Source organism: Coregonus clupeaformis, chromosome 15 (assembly GCF_020615455.1).
Source record: "Coregonus clupeaformis isolate EN_2021a chromosome 15, ASM2061545v1, whole genome shotgun sequence".
NCBI lineage: Eukaryota > Metazoa > Chordata > Actinopteri > Salmoniformes > Salmonidae > Coregonus > Coregonus clupeaformis.
In genome coordinates this window covers 4,877,543-4,904,825 of record NC_059206.1, presented here as the reverse complement: position 1 = coordinate 4,904,825, position 27,283 = coordinate 4,877,543, and the positions used below count along the sequence as shown (strand labels likewise).

General features: G+C 44.8%; 2 protein-coding genes across 3 annotated transcripts; one reads left to right on the top strand and one right to left on the bottom strand.

The window, feature by feature from the left end:
• Positions 1 to 12: 12 nt before the first annotated feature.
• nup188 (nucleoporin 188) lies at positions 13 to 22,468 on the bottom strand. The gene is made up of 42 exons (XM_041897638.1): positions 22,413 to 22,468; positions 20,372 to 20,426; positions 20,147 to 20,220; positions 19,791 to 19,875; positions 19,437 to 19,517; positions 19,261 to 19,305; positions 18,908 to 19,000; positions 18,464 to 18,583; positions 17,986 to 18,197; positions 17,492 to 17,606; positions 17,075 to 17,275; positions 16,776 to 16,865; positions 16,549 to 16,614; positions 16,317 to 16,436; positions 16,119 to 16,245; positions 15,785 to 15,940; positions 15,464 to 15,590; positions 15,204 to 15,291; positions 14,402 to 14,478; positions 14,190 to 14,304; positions 13,771 to 13,891; positions 13,528 to 13,594; positions 13,145 to 13,270; positions 12,487 to 12,727; positions 11,964 to 12,170; positions 11,578 to 11,747; positions 11,064 to 11,201; positions 8,028 to 8,223; positions 7,721 to 7,798; positions 7,536 to 7,621; positions 7,183 to 7,328; positions 6,883 to 7,061; positions 6,047 to 6,247; positions 5,620 to 5,712; positions 2,999 to 3,151; positions 2,741 to 2,878; positions 2,515 to 2,589; positions 2,162 to 2,377; positions 1,801 to 1,932; positions 1,581 to 1,651; positions 1,370 to 1,499; positions 13 to 1,156 (listed from the first exon to the last, which is right to left on the bottom strand). Exons 1-42 carry the CDS (start codon positions 22,436 to 22,438, stop codon positions 977 to 979), a joined length of 5,217 nt encoding a protein of 1,738 aa, XP_041753572.1. The 5' UTR covers positions 22,439 to 22,468; the 3' UTR covers positions 13 to 976.
• A 208-nt stretch (positions 22,469 to 22,676) lies between these two features.
• On the top strand, positions 22,677 to 25,991 carry dolk (dolichol kinase). 2 transcript variants are annotated; one of them, XM_041899394.2, is made up of 2 exons: positions 22,677 to 22,778; positions 23,715 to 25,991. In XM_041899394.2, exon 2 carries the CDS (start codon positions 23,869 to 23,871, stop codon positions 25,438 to 25,440), a length of 1,572 nt encoding a protein of 523 aa, XP_041755328.1. In that variant the 5' UTR covers positions 22,677 to 22,778; positions 23,715 to 23,868; the 3' UTR covers positions 25,441 to 25,991. The 2 variants fall into 2 exon arrangements, with proteins under 2 accessions (XP_041755328.1, XP_041755329.1); XM_041899395.2 differs by lacking the exon at positions 22,677 to 22,778 and adding an exon at positions 22,795 to 23,145.
• The last annotated feature ends 1,292 nt before the right edge of the window (positions 25,992 to 27,283 follow it).

Genomic DNA, 27,283 nt, shown 5'->3' with positions numbered 1-27,283 from the left:
ACAATCAAAATGTGATGTTCTACTTAACCTTTATTATAAACATTTTTTTTTTTACAAATCTTGGCAGTTCCTTTTAATGTATGACCACAGCATTTGTAATTTATCGGTACTTGACGCACAAATGTCAGAAAATCCAAGCAGATGCAAATAACTTCACAGCACATATTTTTAAAAGACGAAAACATCCTAGTCCAAGCGTTATAAAAGTCACAAAATTATGTAGAAAACAGCGGATCCATACAAAGTAACTAGGCAGCTCATTTAGGCAAGCTGTAGACAAGTTCATTAAATGTGGCTTCACAATTTGATATATACTGGGTTGATTTTTCAATACCAAAAGGTCTGCTCAACTGTTGTCAGAAATGGCCTATAAAACTAGGCCAGTGGAAAGACTGGACACAGTCAACAAGACTGATGTTCAACAGCACCAAGATCTGTTACTAATGATTCCCTTAAAGGTAATTGTCTGCAGTATCTCAGAATGGACTTTTGTTTTTAGCTGGCCCTTGTAAGCAGCTGTTTTCCTCTTGACATTGCCACTGAGGTATAGTAGGCTATAAGCTCAAGCGTGACAAATTGGAGATACAACTAATGTGTATGGGAGCATTTTCTGAACACCCAAATGGCTTTGGCACAAAGACCGATGTTACAGTACCCTGGCTTAGAATCGACCCAAATGACTAGAAGTCGAACAGCAGATTATAATAGTGACTGGCTTGACTAACATCGCTTCAAATTGAAGAGAATGAACCGAAACTGTTGCACCGTGAAAATAATAATTCAGAAGAAAACATCTGTGCTACAAGTATGCAGAATCTTCACCCAAAGCAAATGGTAAAGGTGCTGTGTCAGTATTGGTATAGTCAACCTCAGTGTGAGCAGACTATGATAGCCATGTGTGCCAAGAGTTTTTCTGACCAATAATTTCTTATCAGGAAAACCTCCTGGCCCCAGTCGTACACTCCATGTGGTGGGTCTATCTCTGTATGTGGCGTACAAAGGCCTGCACCAGCTGGATGAAAGGCTCCTGACCCTCGTGGGTGGCCTTGAAGCCTGGGGTGGTGGTCTTGGTCTGGGGGGAGGGCAGCAGGCTGCTGGCCGGGGACGAGGGGGAGCCACGGCGGAAGTGACGGGAGAGGCTGGAGAGGAGGGTGCTCTGGAGGGGAGAGACAGGCATCACATGTTCAATCATCAACCTCATCATGCAATGTATTAAAACAGCATTTAAAAAAAGTATGAATTGCAATTTAAGGCTACTAGAAACATGAGGACACTTCATGACACTGAAGAATAGACTGGAATGGCAGAATAGGACAAAGAAAACTAGTCTGGTGGTACTTTAATGATGCTGCAAGTTTGAATGACTCACCAGTTCAGAGCCGAGCTCCTGTTTGAGTCTCTGTTTGTCTCTGGGGGCGATGCTGGGGTCCTTCAGACAGCGGACAGCCTGGGAGATGAGCACGTAGAAACAGTTCTCCATGGTGAACATCAGCAGAGACCTGGAAGGACAGTCACACATACGAGTTAGAAATGACCAATATTACCAGCAACTATGTTTCAGTTTCTCTCGGTCTCCTTACTTGAGGGCTTGGGTTTCCTCTGACGAAGCCAGGGAGGCCACACTCAGAGAGGCTGGCTCCTTCTTCTCCACCTAAATATGGACAGAACACAGAAATGTACAGTACAATTTATATTTCCTCATTTTACAAGAAAGAGACTTTCAATGTCAGCAAAGCTTATTGACTTGGAAATAACTAATGGAACTGAAATTGATTTGAAATCATGGGGGGGGGGGACAACCTCTCCCAGCATGCTTAGCGCCACGCTGATGGTGGCTAGCAGGGTTCCGAAAGAGGGCGCCACGTCAGAGTCAAAGGCCGGGGTGGTGAAGCTCAGCACAAACAGGGTCCTGTACTCAGCCAGGTCCATACACTATCACATACACAATCTCAGTCAGTGAACTCACTTCAATAGTGAGTGAACATACGCTAACACATTTAAACACTAAAAGGCAGTTCAAACACATTCTATAGATGTATGGAAACTATGTAGAGGCTGATCGTGCAGGATGTGAGTGTTTGGTAAGGGTTGTGGTTATGATAGGAGTCACGGTTCAAACAGTGCAGAGAGAGTTTTTAGAGACAAAGTGTGTTATTCTCACCTGGTCCAATAGTATCTGGCAGCAGTCGGGGGTGAAGTGCTGCAGCGTGGCCAGAGTCTTACTGAGGATCTTCAGCAGGCTGCACTGCACCGCCAGCAGGGCCTTCTGCTCAGCCTCCTCCCTCTCCCCACCCCCTCCTTCGGTTGCAGCTTTGGAGGGGGTCTGAGGATCTCTCTGGGCACGGGGGCCGGAGGGCAGCGCCTCCCCATTCTTAGCCTGGGGGACAATGACAGACGTCCGGTAAAATAAATGGAAATAATGACAGTTCTTTGGACATTACTTTAATTCAACCAGGGATAACAAATTATATTTTATAATCCCAGTAACACCATGGTAATGTCTGTCTGTCTTACCTGGAGGTAGTGATGAAGCATGTTCCTGCTGTGGAGGAGGTAGGTGCACGTCTGACACAGGTAACACAGATTGATCTGCAGGTAGACAAAAAATAAAAATGTGAGTATTTCTTTATTGCTGTAAGCTAAAACATATATACTTTGGGGAAAAAGAAACACTATCTCAAATTATAAAAAATGACATTTCACTCACTATTACAGATGAAGTGTACACGTGCTGACTGACCTGTATGTCTCGGAGCAGCTGGGGCAGGTGGAACTGCCACTCCTTACAGAAGCTGGACAGCTGCAGCAGGAAGCCCACTGTGTGGTCAGCCTCGTCCAGGCACACCAGACTCTGGACCGTCCGCACCGCATTCAGGCACTGAAAGAAACAGAAAAATAGACTTTAGGTTCCATGTTCAGAAAGGAACAGAGATGGTGTACACACACAGATGACTATTCACGCAAGGACAGACAGGAACGCACGCACACACACACACACCTGCAGTATGCGTTCCTGGTGCACTCCGACAAAGTCGAGGGCCTCGTTGATAAAGTTGTAGCGCAGCGTCTTGAGCAAGATCTCCATGAGGGACATAGAGAGGCGGTACACCCCCGGCCAGCAGGGAGCATCCTGGGACTTACGGGAGAAACCCTGACCAGGGAGATGAGAGACTAACGTTATAGTGAGAGAGAGACTAACGTTATAGTGAGAGAGAGACTAACGTTATAGTGAGAGAGAGACTAACGTTATAGTGAGAGAGAGACTAACGTTATAGTGAGAGAGAGTAACGTTATAGTAACACCCAGAGAGAGAGACTAACATTATAGTGAGAGAGAGAGACTAACGTTATAGTGAGAGAGAAACGTTATAGTGAGAGAGAGACTAACGTTATAGTAACACCCAGAGAGAGAGACTAACGTTATAGTGAGAGAGAGAGAGACTAACGTTATAGTAACACGAGAGAGAGACTAACGTTATAGTAACACCCAGAGAGAGAGACTAACGTTATAGTGAGAGAGAGAGACTAACGTTATAGTGAGAGAGAAACGTTATAGTGAGAGAGAGACTAACGTTATAGTAACACCCAGAGAGAGAGACTAACGTTATAGTGAGAGAGAGAGAGACTAACGTTATAGTAACACCCAGAGAGAGAGACTAACGTTATAGTGAGAGAGAGAGAGACTAACGTTATAGTGAGAGAGAGACTAACGTTATAGTGAGAGAGAGACTAACGTTATAGTGAGAGAGAGAGACTAACGTTATAGTGAGAGACTAACGTTATAGTGAGAGAGACTAACGTTATAGTGAGAGAGAGAGAGAGAGAGAGAGACTAACGTTATAGTGATAGAGAGACTAACGTTATAGTAACACCCAGAGAGAGAGACTAACATTATAGTGAGAGAGAGAGACTAACGTTATAGTGAGAGAGAGAGAGACTAATGTTATAGTGAGAGAGAGAGAGAGAGACTAACGTTATAGTGAGAGAGAGAGAGAGAGACTAACGTTATAGTGAGAGCGAGAGAGAGAGACTAACGTTATAGTGAGAGAGAGACTAACGTTATAGTGAGAGAGACTAATGTTATAGTGAGAGAGACTAACGTTAAAGTAACACCCAGAGAGAGAGAGACTAACGTTATAGAGAGAGATACTAACGTTATAGTGAGAGAGAGAGACTAACGTTATAGTGAGAGAGAGACTAACGTTATAGTGAGAGAGAGACTAACGTTATAGTGAGAGAGGGACTAACGTTATAGTGAGAGACAGTGAGAGAGAGACTAATGTTTTAGTGAGAGAGAGACAAACGTTATAGTGAGAGAGAGACTAACGTTATAGTGAGAGAGAGAGACTAACGTTATAGTGAGAGACTAACGTTATAGTGAGAGAGAGAGAGAGACTAACGTTATAGTGAGAGAGGTACTAACGTTATAGTGAGAGAGATTAACGTTATAGTAACACCCAGAGAGAGAGACTAACATTATAGTGAGAGAGACTAAAGTTATAGTGAGAGAGCAAGACTAACGTTATAGTGAGAGAGAGACTAACGTTATAGTAACACCCAGAGAGAGAGACTAACATTATAGTGAGAGAGACTAACGTTATAGTGAGAGAGAGACTAACGTTATAGTGAGAGAGAGACTAACGTTATAGTGAGAGACGTTATAGTGAGAGTAAGAGACTAACATTATAGTGAGAGAGAGAGACACTAACGTTATAGTGAGAGAGAGAGAGACACTAACGTTATAGTGAGAGAGAGAGAGACTAACGTTATAGTGAGAGAGACTAACGTTATAGTGAGAGAGACTAACGTTATAGTGAGAGAGAGAGACTAACGTTATAGTGAGAGAGAGAGAGAGAGAGAGACTAACGTTATAGTGAGAGAGACTAACGTTATAGTGAGAGAGAGTGAGAGAGAGACTAATGTTATAGTGAGAGAGACTAACGTTATAGTAACACCCAGAGAGAGAGACTAACGTTATAGTGAGAGAGTCTAATGTTATAGTGAGAGAGACTAATGTTATAGTAACACCCAGAGAGAGAGACTAACGTTATAGTGAGAGAGAGACTAACGTTATAGTGAGGGAGAGACTAACGTTATAGTGAGAGAGGGAGAGACTAACGTTATAGTGAGAGAGAGACTAACGTTATAGTAACACCCAGAGAGAGACTAACGTTATAGTGAGAGAGACTAATGTTATAGTGAGAGAGAGTGAGAGAGAGACTAATGTTATAGTGAGAAAGACTAACGTTATAGTAACACCCAGAGAGAGAGACTAACGTTATAGTGAGAGAGAGACTAACGTTATAGTGAGAGAAGGAGAGACTAACGTTATAGTGAGAGAGGGAGAGACTAACGTTATAGTGAGAGAGAGACTAACGTTATAGTAACACCCAGAGAGAGACTAACGTTATAGTGAGAGAGACTAATGTTATAATAACACTACAACATTTCTTAATTGCAGTGTCAATTAATGATCGGTTTAGGATGCGTTCCAAATGGCACACTATCCCTATATAGTGCACTACTTTTGACCAGACATATAAGCCCTGTTAAAAAGGAGTGTATTATATAGGGAACAGGGTGCGATTTGAGACACAGCCATGTTGTGCTTGTGTGTTACCTGTGAGGCTCCGTTAGAGGGCACTTCGTAGACACTGAGCAGAGGGAGACAGATACTCTGGATGACTCCGGCCCCAGCTACTGCTGCTGCCCCCTGGAGGACAGGACACACAACAACATATATCCTTTATTACTAATGTGGTTGATATAGCATTTAAGTATTTTTGTTTTTGCATTAGTCTTAGTAATGTATATGGTAACATTGTAGTAGTGTGTGTGTGTACCTGTGTGTGTGTACACGTGTGTGTACCTATGTGTACGTGTACCTGTGTGTGTGTGTGTGTGTACGTGTACCTGTGTGTGTGCGTGTCTGTACCTGTGTGTGTACACGTGTGTGTACCTATGTACCTGTGTGTACGTGTACCTGTGTGTGTGTGTGTGTACGTGTACCTGTGTGTGTACGTGTGTGTACCTGTGTGTGTGTGTACCTGTGGTGTGCGGGCCAGTGTGAGCAGCAGGTGCAGGGCAGCCTCGGTGAAGTAGAGGTTCTGTTTGGAGCGCAGGCTGAGTTCTAGAGCGCTGAGAACAGAGTGGAGAGCAGGAATCTTCCTCATCACTAGAACCCAGTGTTCCCCATCCTCGTCGGCACGACACAGCTCCTTGGCCAGGTGTAACGCCAGCACACACACCTGAGAGAGATGAAGAGTGAGAGAGAGAGAGAGATGAAGAGAGAGAGATAAAGAGCGAGATGAAGAGCGAGAGAGAAAGCGAGAGAGATGAAGAGCGAGAGAGAAAGCGAGAGAGATGAAGAGCGAGAGAGAAAGCGAGAGAGATGAAGAGCGAGAGAGAAAGCGAGAGAGATGAAGAGCGATTGGGAGGAGGGGGGGGTACTGAGAATATGAACAGCCTGATCACTTAGTCAAATTTGAGTTAAATATAGGGAATTAATTACCTATAATAAATGCAAATCTCTTTAAATCAAAACTTCTGACTAAACTTGCTTTACATAAACCAAAGCTAGAGACGATCCACCACAGACATGTAATGTAGATCATTCTGACTGCTGAACTGCCATGACCGAGATCAAGATTAGAATTTATTCAGCACATGCAGAGGTAATTCATTGCATCTCACCATTTGGTTGGGTATGCCCTTTTTCAAAACACTTGGAGCAACAGTTAAGCACTGTGTTCGTTTAAAAGAGTACAATTATTCTGGTGTTGCTTAATGTCTGTTTCTATGTGATGAAGCTGAAGAGGCATTTCCACATTGCATAGATAATAAAGTTTTTCTCATTCTAAAATGGCGGCCTTGTTTGACTTACCCCGTCTCTCTGGTCCTTCTGGACGCTGCGGACGGCGTCAGTCTCCATGCTGTCTTTGTCCTCCGGGATGTCCCTCACCTGAGCCGTGTGACGAGTGCTGTCAATCAGTGCCAGCGCCTCGTCCTGCACCGTCTCACACACACACAGCAGCAGCTGGGGCAGCTGGGAGATCTCCCCACCTGATAAATGTAATGAGCAATACTCTTAGAGTACTGGACGAGTCATGTAAACTGATTGCACAAAACATTAAGAACACCTTCCTAATATTGAATTGCATAGACAGTGGTTAGTCCCCCTCACCGTTGAGTCCCTGTATCTGCAGTGCAGAGAGGAGGGCAGAGAACACCTTGGCCTTGGTCCTCTCCATCAGCTGCTGGTCAGCCTGCAGGACACTCTCCAGGATCAGAGAGAGGGGGGCCAGTACGTCAGGGGCCGTGGCCACCACACTGCAGGGGTAAACAGGATGGGGAAAGACAGGAGGATGATGGGAAAAAGAGAAGGAAGGTGTTAGATGTACAGAAAGAGATTGATTATTAACAACCAATGTACTACCTCACTGAATTAGAATAACATCTTTGAGATGATTTTCAGTATCCTGATATTTCAACGTGTGGACACAATGTACATTAATCCACGCATGTGCACACACAAACCTTCTCCACTGTTTAAGCAGGATCAGCAGAAGAGTAGCCATCATGGATCCCAGACGTAGACAGGGCACAGACATGGGCACCAGCAACTAGAGCGAGAGGAGAGAGCGAGAGAGAAGGGGAGGTGAAAGCTAGTGAGTGAGAAGAGGATAGAGCAGTTGTCATGGGTGTCATGGTGACTAACTCACAGCAGCTTTGGTTCCATCCAGCACGTCCATGAAGAGCTTAAGTCTGGCAGAGTCCTCCTTTAACTGCATCACATCCGACTGTAGACAACAGAACACATCAATGAATCAACCAACCAGTCACACTGCAACCAATCAACCACACTGCTCTATCAGCATAGTTTGTAAAAACATTTTTTTTTATATTTATGGGGTATTGTTTATGCATGTACTCATCATGGAATTCATAGGACGACTTCCTCTGACATATGTGACAGAATTCTACTGAACTTTTAAACGCCACAGTGACAAGTGGAGTGGTGTGACATACATGACTGGTAGAGAGGATGATCAGCATGCGCCAGGCTGAGATGACCATCTGGGTCTCGGAGAACGAGTGCACGCCCTCCTCCTCCGTCTCTGCCACGTGGACCACCAGGGATTTAACATACTGGGACCAGTACTCGTAGCGCCGCCCGCTGGAGAACTTCTGCAGTGCATCCTTCAGAGACCGCTCCAGAGAGCCACTGGGGAAAAGAGAGAGTCATTCAGATAGAAATATACTGTGTCGAACAGATATGAATGTCCGTCAGGTAGAATAGGGAATCGTGTCTGATCTATCCAATACATTTCAAAAGTTTCACCTCAAGTCCATCTCATTTAGACTAGTTTATTTCATATCTCAATGTCTATTTTATTAATTTATTTTCACAGGAATTTGTTTAGCATTTTGCACCATCAATTCACACCAGCCTGGTCTCATAGACTAGACGTAACATAGTAAATGGAAATCTGGGACACTCAAATTAGTATGATATGTTAGTTATGGTTACATAAGACAGAAGGTTACTTAAGGCCACCTAGCCAACATTAGCAACAACAAATTGTAATTCATAACATATTGTACATTTAGCGAATTGTAACATATTGAACATTTTTCAAATTCCTAACATATCACACGAATTGTAATTCATAACATGTCATGCAAAATGGATGATGAACATCCACAAATTAATACATACCATACGAAACGTAACACTGCATACTAAATGGTGTGTCGCGGCATTACATACAGAAAAATACAGTGGGGGAAAAAGTATTTAGTCAGCCACCAATTGTGCAAGTTCTCCCACTTAAAAAGATGAGAGAGGCCTGTAATTTTCATCATAGGTACACGTCAACTATGACAGACAAATAGAGATAGAAAAAAAATCCAGAAAATCACATTGTAGGATTTTCTATGAATTTATTTGCAAATTATGGTGGAAAATAAGTATTTGGTCACCTACAAACAAGCAAGATTTCTGGCTCTCACAGACCTGTAACTTCTTCTTTAAGAGGCTCCTCTGTCCTCCACTCGTTACCTGTATTAATGGCACCTGTTTGAACTTGTTATCAGTATAAAAGACACCTGTCCACAACCTCAAACAGTCACACTCCAAACTCCACTATGGCCAAGACCAAAGAGCTGTCAAAGGACACCAGAACCAAAATTGTAGACCTGCACCAGGCTGGGAAGACTGAATCTGCAATAGGTAAGCAGCTTGGTTTGAAGAAATCAACTGTGGGAGCAATTATTAGGAAATGGAAGACATACAAGACCACTGATAATCTCCCTCGATCTGGGGCTCCACGCAAGATCTCACCCCGTGGGGTCAAAATGATCACAAGAACCACACGGGGGGACCTAGTGAATGACCTGCAGAGAGCTGGGACCAAAGTAACAAAGCCTACCATCAGTAACACACTAAGCCGCCAGGGACTCAAATCCTGCAGTGCCACACGCGTCCCCTTGCTTAAGCCAGTACATGTCCAGGCCCGTCTGAAGTTTGCTAGAGTGCATTTGGACGATCCAGAAGAGGATTGGGAGAATGTCATACGGTCAGATGAAACCAAAATATAACTTTTTGGTAAAAACTCAACTCGTCATGTTTGGAGGACAAAGAATGCTGAGTTGCATCCAAAGAACACCATACCTACTGTGAAGCATGGGGGTGGAAACATCATGCTTTGGGGCTGTTTTTCTGCAAAGGGACCAGGACGACTGATCCGTGTAAAGGAAAGAATGAATGGGGCCATGTATCGTGAGATTTTGAGTGAAAACCTCCTTCCATCAGCAAGGGCATTGAAGATGAAACGTGGCTGGGTCTTTCAGCATGACAATGATCCCAAACACACCGCCCGGGCAACGAAGGAGTGGCTTCGTAAGAAGCATTTCAAGGTCCTGGAGTGGCCTAGCCAGTCTCCAGATCTCAACCCCATAGAAAATCTTTGGAGGGAGTTGAAAGTCCGTGTTGCCCAGCGACTGCCACAAAACATCACTGCTCTAGAGGAGATCTGCATGGAGGAATGGGCCAAAATACCAGCAACAGTGTGTGAAAACCTTGTGAAGACTTACAGAAAACGTTTGACCTGTGTCATTGCCAACAAAGGGTATATAACAAAAGTATTGAGAAACTTTTGTTATTGACCAAATACTTATTTTCCACCATAATTTGCAAATAAATTCATTAAAAATCCTACAATGTGATTTTCTGGATTTTTTTTTCTAATTTTGTCTGTCATAGTTGACGTGTACCTATGATGAAAATTACAGGCCTCTCATCTTTTTAAGTGGGAGAACTTGCACAATTGGTGGCTGACTAAATACATTTTTTCCCCACTGTATGACATGCTGTGAGATTGTCCGTTCGTAAATTCAGAGCGTTCTGAGCGCACACTGGAAGCTCTGGCCGAGGAGTAGGGTTAATCCGAGCGCTCTGACCTCACAACGGCAGTCAAGCACCCAAGCTAACTGGCTAAAGTTGGCTAGCTTGCTAGCTACTTCCAGACACAAATGAGAGAACACATCACTGACCATTTTAGTCGCCCTAGAAGAGCTGGTTAGGCTGTTTTCATGTTATCTAGAGCGTTGGTGACTAACTGTGCTGCTGGCAACAATTGAATTAGGTTTTATTGCAGACGTTTACTGACACCTGTCATATTCAATGGGTGTTGCGCATTCGCAAATTCATCAGTTATTCTGCGCTCTGGCACGCTCAGACGAGTGTGCTCTGAAATCGGAGTAGATAGCCAGAGTGAATTTATGAACGCCCCCATATTGCACGTTTTGTAAATTCGTAACGTATCATACAAAATTGATGACGGACATCAACAAATTAATACATGCCATACGAAACGTAACATATTAAATGGACTGTCACGGATTTACATACGGAATGCTCTGAGACCAGGTAGATACAGACAGGTTGACACATATCATGTGCAATTTGGTAGATGAAGCCACTGATACCAGTAACAACTCAATCCACCAAATATACTGCCTTGAATTGCTGTATGTAGCTATAGAAACATGTAGCCTAGTTACCTGACCACATAGTAGATCTCAAGGCCGATGATTTTCATGACAAAGGCACAGGTCTCCAGAACACAAGGCTCCGTGATGTCTGAGGGGGAGGGGAGGGTTCCAAACAGAGGTGTGGTCAGGTTTTCCCAAAACTTCTCTCTGTGGGAGGAAACATCATAGATTTAATACATTTTGATTTTATTAGGATGCCCATGGCGACAACTAGTCTTACTGGGGTCCGACAGATAATGTAAAAGACATTACAGACAAAAGATTTAACAAGTTACATACATTTAAAAACAAGAACATGTATTACACATACGTCAATACATGCACACCAAAAGTAGGTAACAAGGGGGAGAGGTGTTGTGCCGTGAGGTGTTACATGAAATCACTTGAAACACATAAAAACCAATGTTACGGCATAATCTCTCATGTTGGTGTGTGTGTGCACGTGCATGGGTGCGTGTGTGTTCAAGCGTGTATCTCAGGCTGTGTGTGTGTGTGCGCCCAGGCAGTGTCATAGCTCACTCACTTGGTGCGTAGGACAGAGATTGCGCTATCCCGTCGGTCCTGCCACAGGGCGTGGAGGAAGGCTAGGGCGGCACGGTGCAGCAGGGCGGGACACCAGTACTTCCCCTGCTGCCTGGAGTCGATCAGGTCCAACACAACCTGCAGACAGCTCCACTCACCCAGCAGAAACTCCTGGGAGGAAGGGGAAAGAGAGAGAGAAAGGAGAAGAAAAACTTGTCTTTACTGAACTGAGTCTGGGAAGAGAGGAATTAATCTGGTATAAAGATTCAGAATCTCAAAAAATAAAACTTAACTATAAGTATTAAACATCAACACACAAAGTCTGTAAACATGTCTAAGTCCTGACATGTTCCTGTCCTATGCCTAGACTGCCTGCACCGCTCTCACCTTTGACCCCTCTGCGCCGTCCTTGACCTCCAAGTTGAGGAAGAGCTCGATGAGGCCCGGCTGGGTCTCCACGGCCACGGTGAGGAACTCCAGGATCATCACCTTGATCCTCATGTCCTCCGTCCTGCTCTGTAGCCGTGTCAGAAAGGCATCCCTGATGGCCGCCGCGTCACCTCCCAGGCAGGCGTACACTGACATGGGAGCCACCTGGAAACCAGCAGGTCATGTAAATATTACACAAGATCTTGATAGACTAGTACTGTAGTCTTGTCAACAGAAATGGGGACATCTGCTTCAACAGTGTCTCACTGTCTTCTCTTGCCCTCTATTTTTAAGCCCTGTAACAACTGGTGACGTAAAAAAAAGGCTCAATACATTTGATTGATTGTTTTTTGCTCGCTAACCTCTAAACACTATCCAACAGAGAATGTGGCAAGTAACTTATGATGCTGTAGTACTATGTTGGGATTTTCACTACCTTACTTGATTGCTCTGATGGTATGTGCAATGTGTGTTGAGTTACCGTGGCGAGCCTCTTGAGCAGCTGGATGGCGAGGCGCGGCAGGGCCGGGTCGTGTTTGTGGTAGATGTACTTGGCAAGCACGGCGATTAGGTTGCTGCCGTGGCCACCGTGCTGCGTTAGCGCCTGCTCCAGGGGCGACACGGCGTCCGACGGTGGCTTGAGGCGGATCACGTTGTTGGTGACGGAGAAGGCCAGCTTGACCGTCTGGATGAGGATCTGACCCGGGCCCTCCGTGCCACCACTAGAGGGAGACACAGAAAAGTTTCAATTAACATGGAAATCATCTGTTTCCAATTCCAAAACAATAGAAAATACAAAAAAAATGGGGCCAATGTGCTTATTCAGTTACATAAACAGAATTCATTGTAAGTGGCCTAGGGTGGTCAAGCGGTCTAAGCTGCAACCTCCAAAGCACATATACCACTGCAGCACTCTCCATCTTTCCTCTGTATTCCTGTCCTATCCAATAAACAAACAAAAATACTTGAGTGGGACCGCCCCACACTTTAAAAAAAGAAAGCTGTGGCAACTCTATACACTGCTTTTCTATCTGCATGCAATGCTCTAAGCGTGTCTCCCGTCCTGAGACACTATGATACAAACACCACTTGTGTGAGCAGAGTGGTCAGCTGTAGACAACGTGAGAGTGATGTGTTACCTGCTAGGCTGAGCAGCCAGGACCACATCTATGGTGTCCACTCCCACCCCCATGATGTTGACCACCGCCTGGCCTGCCTCGGTGTTAGCCAGACTGTAGATACACAGAGACTGGAGGGTTGGCGTGCTGGGGGAGAGAGAGAGTGAGACAGAGGGAACAGTGATGGAGGTTAAAATATGATACGAATACTTTTCTGTTTGATACTAATACTATGGGGTTAGGCTCCATCCTGGCAGTCTGTAACTCACTAATCAGACGTGCGTTTTACTCAGTCCCAAATTCAATACCAGCAATTCAGGCGGACGAGCATTTTGTTTCTTAGTAAGGTAATGTCTGTTTAGGTAGAATAAGGAATGTGGTTTTGATATGCACAGCAGCCCTACCTGCCACTAGCCTCCCCTTCTGGACTGAGGTTCAGGATGGCATGGACCAACTCCAGGATCAGACAACCTGAAGAGGAAGAAGAGGAGGAGGAGGGGAAAGAAAGTAGTGAGAAAGAGGATTCAGAATGTTTTTCAGTCTGACAGTAGTTTCTGTAGCCAGCCCTTTCAATATGGCTAAGGCCACACTCAACTGTGGGCCCTGGTCAAAAGTAGTGCACTATAACGGGAAGAGAGTGCACTCACCGATCCTCTCTCGGACTCCATGGGTGTTGTAGCGCCACTTGTGGTAGGTGGGCAGCATCTCCTTCAGCACCAGCAGCACACAGGGGATGAGGCCCTTGTCCTGGGTGCTGCCCAGCTGGCCCTGAGGGCAGGAGGGACACACAGTCAGTACAACTACTGATTGTCAGTCGCTCAATGCCAAATAAACTCCTAGCCCCTAAACACTAGGCCTTTGTGGATTTTGAGACATGGATAAGTGTTATGATAATGTATATCTGTTTTTGTCTTGTCTGTATGTATGCTTATTTTATCTTTCCCCTTTAAAAACAGATTTACTTGAAACGCCCCATGTAAAAGAAAGACATTGAGATGGGATAGGTGTAAGCTGGTTTCTTTGGGGTTGATGAGCCATTACTACAGTGTTAATAGAATAGAGATACCTTGACCAGGGTGGTGACGAGGCGCAGGAAGGCGATGGTCACAGCGTACTCCCCTTTGGGCTGCTCTATCAGGACCAGCAGGTTGCCATAGTTACCTGCCTTCATCCCCTCAGCACTGGATATATACAAATACATATATTAACTATGATTGTGGTGAAACCCCAAACCCCCACCCCTCACCCGTGAATATGATATGGCGTGACTCAACCCACCTGATGGACTGTGCCATGTCGGTCAGAGGGGAGGCGGCGAAGGGCAGGAAACCAGTGTGGTGCAAGCTGGACCAAACCTACTCAGAAAGAAGAGGGGCATAAGAATACACACACATTAATGAACGTTAAAGGTCCATTTTTACCTCAATATCAAACAATTAAGTACCTGTGACCGTTTTCAATTAAAATGGTCAAAGAGAAATAAAAATAGCTTCTTAGTAAAGGGCAATTTCTCAAACAATAATTTTGCTAGGACTGTCTGGGAGTGGTCTGAGTTGGGAGGGCAAAACTGAAAACAGCTGTTATTGGCAGAGAGGTTTGGAACTCTTTCTTATTAGTCTATTAACTAATGTACCACCTAGTGATATCACCAGGCAAGGCCAAAACTCCATCCCACCAAAACAGGCTGACATTTCAGGTGGTCTTTACAAACAGCTCTTAGACAAAAGGGGCAATATCATCATTTTCACAATTTCATAGTATTATTCCAACCTCATAGTGTGGAAATATATATAAAACACAGGAAAATCACGTTTTGACTGCATCGGGCCTTTAAGTCTGTTGGAGCTGTGAGGCCCCTCAGAGCAGGGTTTCCCAAACTTGGTCCTGGGGCTCCTCCTGGGTGCACTTTTTGTTTTTTGAACTAGCACTACACAGCTGATTCAAATAACCAACTCTTCATCAAGCTTTGATTATTTGAATGAGCTGTGTAGTTCTAGGGCAAAAACCAAAACGTGCACCCAGGGGGAGCCCCAGGGCAAAGTTTGGGAAACCCTGCTCTAGAAGACCATCTGTAACCCACCTTGCCAGGCATCCTAGCAGCCAGGACGATGAGGCAGTTCGCACAGGACGCTATCACATCCACTGGAGGGTTGATGACTGATGTCAACCTAACTCAAAGAAAGACAACACAATATTCTCAAATAATCCATGAATACAAAGTTCCAACAAATACAAAATACTTACAAATCAACCTTGCAGAGAGCCCAAACAAGCTTATCATTATTCCATGTGAAATATATGATTACTGTCCATGACAGTGAGATGTGTGTAGCGTCTCACCTCTGCAGTAACATGTAGATGCGTGAGGTGAGTGGCAGCAGACAGTCAGACACGGTCCAGTCTGTGCTGATCATCTTATGGACCAGGTCCAGGATGGGCTTCACACGCTCACAGTGTAAGATCACGTCTGGACCAGGGAGAGAATCACACACACACATATACACATGCTCTGAAACAAAAGCTCTCTTGTATTAAAGGATCTCTGCTGATAAAGGAATTATTTGAGTGTGTGTCTGTACTGTATGTTTGAGGATGCATTTGGGTATACAGTATGACTTCACCTGTGTAAGTACGTAAATGTGCCTGTATTTCTCTAGTTACCTGCAGTAGAGACAACGTGAAGCAGCATCTCTATCTCACAGGTGAACAGGACCCAGGCGCTGTAGGAGTAGTCCCAGCGCACCATGTAGCCTTGCTCCCCCAAAGCCACCTGACCCAGCACACCCTGAGGAATCCGCAGGTTAGTCTGGCCCAGGCCTGACACACACACAGAGGGAGAGGAGACAAGGAACAGACCATAAGATTTCAATCACAAATATTTGAAGAAACGTAATGAAAGACAATTAATTACTTAAAGACTATAACATTACAAAAATACTAATGCGCACCCATTAGAAGAAACAGACTAACACACACAAGCAGCCTAAACACACACCGAGAGGGTAGAGGAGTTTTGGTGCTTGTCTCCTCCACAGTGTCTCGTCGTCTCTTGAGATGATGTCATTGGGCTTCGTTTTGTAGACCTCGGTGTAGAACGACATCTTGTCCAGGAAAATGTACACCTAACACACAGACACATTAATCAAGTGTAACCACAGACCAGCAGAAAGGTGTGTGTGTGTGTGATTAATACCTTCTTTGCGGTGGACTTGTCGGACAGGAGCGCGGTGAGGAGCTGCAACAGCAGACCAGTCTTGTGTGGGAACATTCCCATAGCGCTATCCAGGATCATTCCCAATCCCATAGTGGGCTTCTGGGAAAAGCATTCAAAAAGCCATATATTAGGGAATTTAGCTAGAGACATATTCTTGGAGTGATTTCACAACCTTCATGAAGCAGAAGTGGTTTTATTAATTTCTCCTCACCGTTTCCCAGAAGAGCTCAGCCAGACTGGGAGCAGAGAGGACTTCACACGCTGCATTGATCAGATGCTATGGGGGGGAAAGTACCATTCAATCGTTAAGCTGTGATATTATTTATCAGCATCATTAGGAATGTGAATCTATGCAGATTTCTCAAGTCATGAATCTGTGACATCACTGATCAGTCTGCTACAACTCGTCATTATCGTTACTTGTCTGAGGCCTGGTACCTGTTGGCTGCCCAGCGTCTCCTCTTCAAAGGAGGTAATTACAAAGGAGAGGAGGCCGTAGATACACATCCTGGCTGTACTGGCTGTGCACTGTGGAAGGAGGAAACATAACATGGTCAAATGAAAACAACATATTTCTGGAACATAGTGTGTTGTTTAAGTATAATTATTGCAGGTTGTGCTGTATGCGTATGTAAAATATGTGTTTTTGTGTGTGCTGTCCTGTGCTAGGTGAGCGTTTTGTGCGTGTATATATATATATAGTGTGTGTGTTTTTGTTCTAATGTGTGAGTTGTTACATTATTCCCCGTGCCTCCCAGGCCCTGCAGCATGGTGGTGAGGTACTGGAACACCCCCAGCTGTAGGGAGGTGTTCCCGATGCGTCGGATGACGGGGCTGGACTCATCTGGGCTCAGGGTGTGTCTCAGCAGGACCCAGGCCAGCAGCACCGGCCCGTGGTGGGGGATGTCACCAAACGTCAGCAGCATCTGGTCCATCTCCTGGTGGGTGACAAAGTTCGCAATAATGAGTGTCACTTATGGATAAATTGCAAAGTATTCCCCCATCGAACTGATCATCAAAACTACTACTTTTCAGAACAACATTTCAATTTGAACCATCTCATTCTGATTACTTGATAACAAAACAGGAGTGTATACATGCCAATTCCAACAGCACACACATGGGGGGTACATGTAAAGGTGCTCAGTGTTTACCTTGCTGATGGCAGGGGTGTTAGAGAACTGGTGCTGCTCCGTGCGGTCCTCCAGGGCACACTTGTGGAGGAAGTCTATGTCCATGCCTTCCACCAGGATCAGACAGCTGAAGTACCTGTAAGACAGAAGGAGAGATACATTAACAAGTGGAAATACCTTCAGAAAATATAATTGTACTTCAAGCTGAATCCCTTGCCCAAGCCAAAGCAACAAATGTAGCCATTATCCTGAAACTGTAACCTACTTAAATCTGTCTGACCAATAAAGATGCCATTAGGAAGTAGCTAGCTGGCTATGTATATTTCCATCCAGTACAGTGCATTCGTTAGTGCTCTGCCATTCTGTTTACAAATTAATTGCTAGAGGAAAAAGGTAGCTTGCAATCTTCTAAACGTTAGGTAATGTCCCTAACCCCAGATCAATATAGATGCCAACAAGAAGTAGCTAGCTATGAATATTTCCATCCACTCCAGTGTATTAGTGCTGTGACTGACCCGATGCGGTCGACCAGGGCGTCCATGCTCTTGTCTACCAGGTGTCTGTTGGTCTGGCGGAGGCCGAAGCCCTGCTCCTTGAACATCTTGGTGAAGTTGAGCAGGTCTCCGGGGCCCATCTCAAAGTAGGCGTAGTACAGGAACAGGATCTCCAGCAGCAGGGACTGCTCCCTCAGACACTGCAGGAACCAGCGGGACACCTGCCTCTCAGTCTGACCAGAGAGAGAAACGTGCACATAATATAAATATGATTCAATATATAACAATTGATAAAAACCTATATGATTTCCTGGAGATAAAAGTCACAACATCTGGTTTAAATAGGTGGAAAACATTTCCACAAGATAATGTTGAAAACAGTAGGATAAGAACTTAGAGAGTTTGAGATACCCATATTGACTTCAAGCACTGAGGAGTCAATCAGATCCCAAACTCAATGTATAACTTGGATTAAGGTAGTAAAGAATTTAGTTCTAACCATGAGGTTGCCGTGTGTCTCCCATGTCGGGGATTCAGCTTTGAACAGAGTCTCAAACTGCTTCTGGTAGATGTTGACCAGGTCCTTCTCCAGCTTGTTCACACAGTTGGAGTACTCCGCCTGCACTCAAAGCAATCAAAACAACCTCAATTGATTAAAAGTTGTCATAGGTTTTTTTTGTAACCTTACAAATTGTACCAAACTGTACCATTGTATGCTTCACTGTTGTTTCCCATAATTGGTAACAATAAATGTAAACACAGTTTACAATGTGTTAGATATACTGTAAAACATCATAGCTACTACTAGCCAATCAGGAACATTGGCTTGTACTGTATTAGCATAGCATTAACACAAATAAGCTTATCAGCCTGACCCCCCACCCCCCCACCCACACAATAGACCCATCTGTATAGTCCTAGCAGACAGAAGCGAGCTCCTTACCCTGTAAGGGTGTCTCTCATCCTGGAAGTATGTCAGCAGGAGGAGGACGCATCGCAGATGACACACACGCTCCTCGTAGTAATAGTCAGCAATCTGAACACACACACACTCAAAGAATCAGTGTATGCCTATCAATTGACCTGATTTTTTTTGTTGTTGTTTTATATTTACTTTTTTTTTTGTTAAAAATAAATGCACTGTTGGTTAAGGGCTGTAAGTAAGCATTTCACTGTAATGTCTGCACCTGTTGTATTCGGCGCATGTGACCAATAAAATTTGATTTGATTATGCTTTATGAGCTGGTGAAATAGAATACCAGCAAACTTAGATAGCTTTTGGGAGCTTGTATTAACCTTCAGAAGTAGGGCTTGGCTCTGTCTCTCATCCTGAAGAACAACCTGAGGGCAGATAAGATATGTCTAGTCAAGGTATACATGTCTAGACTGACATCAATATTCAGTAGTTCAGATTTCCTTCACAGTCAGGCATATGCTATTTTTTCTGAACCTATTATCACCATAGAAACTACCTTCAGTGTGTTGCGGGTCCCTCTATAATCTTCTTGTAGGTAACATTGCAAAATCTGTACACTCTGTTGTTGATCCAGACCCTGAAAAAAGAAGGAGTGCATTTATAAAAAGAATCAAAACAAACAATTGTTAATCATACCCTGTTCATATACTGTATTCAAGATAATACCTGTTTTCTGCATGCATCATTACACTACACTGTATTCAAGTTAATACCTGTTGTGTCTCCATGTATCATTACACTATACAGTATTCAAGATAATACTTGTTTTCTCCATGCATCATTACACTATACAGTATCAGCATATCAGACTTCATTCACTATCCTGTCAGATCATTTCAGCATTCCTTACCAGCAGTTTACTGATCCTCAGACCAAAGTCCTTCAATGGTTGGGCTACATCTTTGTCCGCTTTCAGTTTTCCCGCCGATGATGAACTAAAACAAGGAAAAATGTCAAACATAATTTGGTCTATGACAAGATTAAGCATTTCATTTTACATTTACATTTTAGTCATTTAGGAGACGCTCTTATCCAGAGCGACTTACAGGAGCAATTAGGGTTAAGTGCCTTGCTCAAGGGCACATCGACAGATTTTTCACCTAGTTGGCTCGGGGATTAGAACCAGCGACCTTTCGGTTACTGGCACAACGCTCTTAACCACTAAGCTACCTGCCGTTTAAATAGCTTGATTCTTGCACAGCATACCTGGGTGCTTTGTAGTAACACAGTCCTTGAAGTAATCGTTCCCAATTTCGGTCTAGTTCTTCCTCTATTTGAGCCTTCATCCATCAAGGATTGATGTAATATTGGAGAAAAGAAAGCACACAGTGGCAAACATGGTAAGACTTTGTTGAATTATATATATATATATATATATATATATATATATATATGATAGGTGAGGAAATAAAAAGGCAAAAGTTTACATACCGGTTCCCTCAATGCAGATCTCCCCAGTAAGATAGTCCATAACTCTCGGCTGCTCCTGCAAAAGCAGAACAATTCCATAGCTAGTACTTTTCAGGTGGTTAAACCCAGTTAACGGTTCAAATCTGAGTTATGGCTTTAGTGGCATAATGGCAAATATGGTTTAAGTTACACATAGCTATTAAGTTTGCTGCAGCTAGCGACTGGAACGAGCTGCAAAAAACACTCAAACTGGACAGTTTTATCTCCATCTCTTCATTCAAAGACAATCAAGGACACTCTTACTGACAGTTGTGGCCGCTCCCCGTGATGTATTGTTGTCTCTACCTTCTTGCCCTTTGTGCTGTTGTCTGTGCCTAATCATGTTTGTACCATGTTTTGTGTCACTACCATGTTGTGCTGCTGCCATGTTGTGTTGCTACCATGTTGTTGTCAAATTGCCTACCCTGGAAGCATGTGTTTCAGACATAAGGAAGTGGATGGCGGCACATTTTTTACTTTTAAACTCGGACAAAACAGAGATGCTAGTTCTAGGTCCCATGAAACAAAGAGATCTTCTGTTGGATCTGACAATTAATCTTGATGGTTGTACAGTCGTCTCAAAATAAACTGCGAAGGACCTCGGCGTAACTCTGGACCCTGATCTCGCTTGACGAACATATTAAGAATTTTCAAGGACCGCTTTTTTCCATCTTCGTAACATTGCAAAAATCAGAAACTTTTTGTCAAAAAATTATGCAGAAAAGCTAATCCATGCTTTTGTCACTTCTAGATTAGACTACTGCAATGCTCTACTCTCCGGCTACCCAGATAAAGCACTAAATAAACTTCAGTTAGTGCTAAACACAGCTACTAGAATCTTGACTAGAACCAAACAATTTGATCATATTACTCCAGTGCTAGCCTCTTCCTGTTAAGGCTAGGGCTGATTTCAAGGTTTTATTGCTAACCTACAAAGCATTACATGGGCTTGCTCCTACCCATCTCTCCGATTTGGCAGGGCTTTCTCCTAGAGAGCTCAATTTTTATGGAATGGTCTGCTTGGGAGAAAAATCTGGCCTTAATGGTCATGTACTGTTATAATCTCCACCCGACACAGCCAGAATGGGACTGGCCACCCCTCAGAGCTTGGTTCCTCTCTAGGTTTCTACCTTTCGAGGGAGTTTTTCCTAGCCACAGTGCTTCTACATCTGCATTGCTTGCTGTTTGGGGTTTTAGGCTGGGTTTCTGTATAGCACTTTGTGACAACTGCTGATGTAAAAAGGGCTTTATAAATACAATTTGCTTGAAATTTTATGTTGCTGCCATGCTATGTTGCTGCCTTAAGTCTCTCATTATGTATTGTTGTCTCTCTTGTCATGATGTGTGTTTTGTCCTATATTTTCAATCCCAGCCCCCGTAGGAGGCCTTTTGCCTTTTGGTAGGCCGTCAATATAAATAAGAATGTTCTTAACTGACTTGCCTAGTTAAATAAAGGTTAAATAAAATAAAAATATTCAAACTTAGCTTCATAAAAGTGCAGTGATTGGTCACAGTTAGAGCAAAGCTAACTAATAACAAGTGTGCTAGGATGTTTGTTATTGTGAACCAGCTGTCAACTCCCTACAGCTGACTAGCTAGCAAGCTAATTAGCTGTACCAGACAGCATAATACGCAAAAATCAACATTATATGTTGAGTTAGTTATCTAGCTACATTATCAACGACCTTTTTTTCATTACGAATTCATGTCTGAAAGTGCATGTATTCCCAGACAAATGCCAGTTGTACGCTAACTAGCAAGTTCACGTCTCGCTGATGCATGCTGCTGTTGTCATGCGTTTGGAACTCTGTAGCAGACCGCGCTATCCTGCCATTCAAATGTAGTTTATGCTAACTAGCTAGCAGCTTGCTACTGCTAGCAACTATTTCCTTCCAAGGGAAGCTTTCACATTGCTGTATAAATTTAAGCACAATTTCTAAATGAATGCACATCTTAAACTTTACTTATAAATTTGATGGCTATAATGGTCAAAATAGACATAAGTTGTCTTTCATTTAGCTACCTCACACACATCTCCGAGTCCGCCATCTTCTCCCCTGCAACGTGACGTAACTTGTCTGCGACATGGACCCACATCACGTGACGTGTAGATGTCGTTTTTTATAGTTGTGATTTAAAAAAATATGAATACCAAACATCAACATTTACCATTCACATGAAATCAAATATATGATAAGAAAATATCGTAAATCGTGCATTCATAAATATCAAGGTTTCAATGTACCACGTGACTTGGCTGTCACTATGACCACCTCCTACTGTGTATGAGGAACGCCAGCTGATTCGGTAGAATATAATAGTCGAAAGATCGGATATCGAGATCGATATCATTTTACTCATTTATCCTGATATGTGCAGTACTTGCCGGGTAAGTCTATATGTGATGCTTTAAATTCATTTTAAATATCCGTTTACATGGTCGAATACCGGCTATCTGCACGAGAACTCAACTCAGTACATTTGTCAGATGAATTTCTGCTAACGTTAGCTAGGACGCTGGATCGCTGCATCGGCATCCTTGGTCGGCTGAAATTGCATTCAAGCATTTCTCACTACAGTGAGAGCTATCTGTAGCAAGGCCACGTTATGTAGCTGTTCCTATGCATCTAGCCAAAGAGCTCGTCGGTATCTCGAATGATCTTGAATGAACGCTTGCTACCATCAATCGTACATTTAAAAATACAGTAGAAATAATTTCAACCGCCCCCACCTCTTGTCTGAAAAAAAGGTTGGAGGTAAGGCATTTCCACTTGTCTAGACTTGCCCTTTTGTATTGTCATTTCTAGACTTTATTCGGTCTAGTACAATTTCTGGTAAATAATTAATCCATAGCACTTATTAGCCACATTTAGGCATTATCTCTTTTAGCTACCTGCAAATGAATTTGGGAGTGAATGTTAAGTGTGGCAATCGGTCATGGGCATTATGCCGCGTTCATGTGCTAGTCGGAACTAGGAAACTCGGGCATTTCCGACATGCTAACTGGTTGTAGTTTTACACGTGCCGCGTTCAACCAGTTAGCAACTCGGAAATGTCCGAGTTTCCTAGTTCCGACTAGCAACTGAACGCGACATTAGTCAGTGGGCCAAGGTTCAGTGCTATTTCAACAGTCGGTGTGGGGTGTGGATCTATTGAAATAAGTGTGTGTAATGGGAAAACATCAAGGGTTTAATATTTATAATATATTCAACGTTTAATTCTCATTAAATACAAAAATATGTATTTTGTTGACAACTGTCTAATCAAGTCATGATAGTTTTTCACTGTATTTTGCCTCAGCCATTATGCTATTTTGTCTTCACAGATATAGGCCTACGATTGTGGACTAAAAGAAGAACTAACCATGGTGTGTGCCCCAGAGAGGAATTGACAGTCCTTTGAATAAGACATTTGTATTCAATCTGGAGTCCTCCGCCGTGAACCGCTCTCCCTCCCTGTCTTCTCCCCCTACTGCAGCCATGCAGACCAACCCGGTACTGGTGGAGTCTGCAGTGGTTTTCTCTGTGGTGATGTGTGTCCACATGGCCGTGTGGAACCAGCACTCCTGGTGCTGCGTGGCCCTGGCCATCCAGGCCTTCTACGTGCAACACAAGTGGGACCGCCTGCTCCGTAATGGCAACGCCGTCTTCCAGTGGCGCCTGTCAGCCAACAGCGGCATCGTCCCAGCCGTCATGGTGATGCCACTGCTGGGCGTGACGCTGCGGGAGAAGTGCGCCGCCTCGGGGAACGTCTACTTTGAGCGTTTCTCCATGGTGGTCACGGTGACGGGCATGATGCTGGCACTGTTCCTGTCGCTCCTCGCGCTGGGCATCACACGGCCCGTGCCCACCAACACGTGTGTGATCGCAGGTGTGGCAAGCAGCGCCATCCTGTACACGGTGAAGCAGACCTTGACGGTGTCGGAAGTGATCGAGGTGCTGGAGGTGCTGCTGATCTTTGTCTACCTCAGTCTGATCGTGCTCTACCTGCTGCCGCGCTGCTTCACGCCTGGCGAGGCCCTCCTCATCGTTGGGGGCATCAGCTTCATCGTCAACCAGCTCATCAAGCGCTCACTCAACCTGGCTGAGGTCAAAGGGGAACCGGTCCACTACTTCCTGCCCGTGGTGGTGGTAGGATCTCTTCTCCTAGGGGTGTTCTTCGCCCTGCTCTTCTGCTTCATGGAGTCTGAGACCTGGGTGTCGTCGCTCTTCTTCCACATGATGACGGCCGTGCTGGGCTTGGGGATCCTCATGCCCTGGCTCTCCCTCCTCATCCGCCGCCACCCCATCATGTGGCTGCTGGACTTTGTGACTCTGAACGACAAGCGGCTGTGCCTGCTGGGCTACTGGGTGCTGCTGGCCACGCTGGCCATCCTGGTGGTGCTGCATCAGAACTACCAGCGCCAGTCAGGCTCCAAGAAGCACCAGGCCTCTACGGTAGTCAGAAAGTACTTCCACCTCATTGTAGTAGCCACCTTCGTCCCGGGCCTGGTGTATGACCGCCAGCTCCTCCACGTGGCGTCCGTGGGCTGCCTGGGGGCCTTCCTGCTCCTGGAGTACGTGCGCTACTTCCGCATCCGCCCATTGGGTCAACTCCTTCGTCAGTTACTCACCCTGTTCCTGGACGAGCGTGACTCTGGACCTCTCATCCTCACCCACATCTACCTCCTCCTGGGCATGTCCCTGCCTATCTGGCTGTTCCCAGGGCCCTGCGCCCCCAAAGGCATCCTGCCAGGGGCGGGGGGCCTGGTACCCTACGCCGGGGTGCTGGCGGTGGGTGTGGGGGACACGGTGGCGTCGGTGTTCGGCAGCAGCATGGGGGAGATACGCTGGCCGGGCACCAAGAAGACGGTGGAGGGCACGGCCACGTCAGTGTTTGCCCAGATCATCGCTGTGGCCATCTTCCTCATCTTCGACCCCACCATCAACCTGAACTCCACCTACTCGTGGATCGTGGGCTCCATCACCATGGTAGCCATGCTGGAGGCCTACACCTCGCAGATAGACAACCTGCTGCTGCCGCTCTACCTCTTCATCCTGCTGCTGCTCTGATGACCCCCGTGGAGCACCGCACACAGGCCGTGTTTGAGATCGGCTACCTTGCAGTCGGCGGCAGCAGATTGACAGATCTACAAATCATAGTGAGTATCTGTTTTGGATGCAAGGTGATTTGTAGATCAGTCAGTCTTCTCAGTCTGTGATCAGCGGCTGAGCAGATGCACTTAAACACAGCCACACGGTGATCTCTTGACCAGAGGTCAGAGTGGAAAGGCTAACCAATGTAATTGCTGAATTTTAAAGTCGTCTAAGGGAATCTATGGAAACCTCATTGGATGACTGTTGAGGATTTTTTGTTTTGTTGCTTTGTGAGAGTAATAGTTATGATCACTTATATTGATGCTGCATTGATAATCTCTCCACTAACAAGGTCGTGTGTGGGAAAATCAATATGGCTGGCACAAAAGAAGGAAGAACTACAATATGATAGCACTGCTAGCTAGGGAATGAGCTTGCATACATTATGAGTAATACAGTGAGGGGAAAAAAGTATTTGATCCCCTGCTGATTTTGTACGTTTGCCCACTGACAGACATGATCAGTCTATAATTTTAATGATATGTTTATTTGAACAGTGATAGACAGAATAACAACAAAAAATCCAGAAAAACGCATGTCAAAAATGTTATAAATTGATTTGCATTTTAATTAGGGAAATAAGTATTTGACCCCTCTGCAAAACATGACTTAGTACTATGTGGCAAAACCCTTGTTGGCAATCACAGAGGTCAGACGTTTCTTGTAGTTGGCCACCAGGTTTGCACACATCTCAGGAGGGATTTTGTCCCACTCCTCTTTGCAGATCTTCTCCAAGTCATTAAGGTTTCGAGGCTGACGTTTGGCAACTCGAACCTTCAGCTCCCTCCACAGATTTTCTATGGGATTAAGGTCTGGAGACTGGCTAGGCCACTCCAGGACATTAATGTGCTTCTTCTTGAGCCACGCCTTTGTTGGCTTGGCCGTGTGTTTTGGGTCATTGTCATTCTGGAATACCCATCCACGACCCATTTTCAATGCCCTGACTGAGGGAAGGTTCTCACCCAAGATTTGACGGTACATGGCCCCGTCCATCGTCCCTTTGATGCGGTGAAGTTGTCCTGTCCCCTTAGCAGAAAAACACCCCCAAAGCATAATGTTTCCACCACCATGTTTGACAGTGGGGATGGTGTTCTTGGGGCCATAGGCAGCATTCCTCCTCCTCCAAACATGACAGGTTGAGTTGATGCCAAAGAGCTCCATTTTGGTCTCATCTGACCACAACACTTTCACCCAGTTCTCCTCTGAATCATTCAGATGTTCATTGGCAAACTTCAGATGGGCATGTATATGTGCTTTCTTGAGCAGGGGGACCTTGCGGGCGCTGCAGGATTTCAGTCCTTCACGGAGTAGTGTGTTACCAATTGTTTTCTTGGTGACTATGGTCCCAGCTGCCGTGAGATCATTGACAAGATCCTCCTGTGTAGTTCTGGGCTGATTCCTCACCATTCTCATGATCATTGCAACTCCACGAGGTGAGATCTTGCATGGAGCCCCAGGCCGAGGGAGATTAACAGGCCTTTTGTGTTTCTTCCATTTGCGAATAATCTCACCAACTGTTGTCACCTTCTCACCAAGCTGCTTGGCGATGGTCTTGTAGCCCATTCCAGCCTTGTGTAGGTCTACAATCTTGTCCCTGACATCCTTGGAGAACTCTTTGGTCTTGGCCATGGTGGAGAGTTTGGAATCTGATTGATTGATTGCTTCTGTGGACAGGTGTCTTTTATACAGGTAACAAGCTGAGATTAGGAGCACTCCCTTTAAGAGTGTGCTCCTAATCTCAGCTCGTTACCTGTATAAA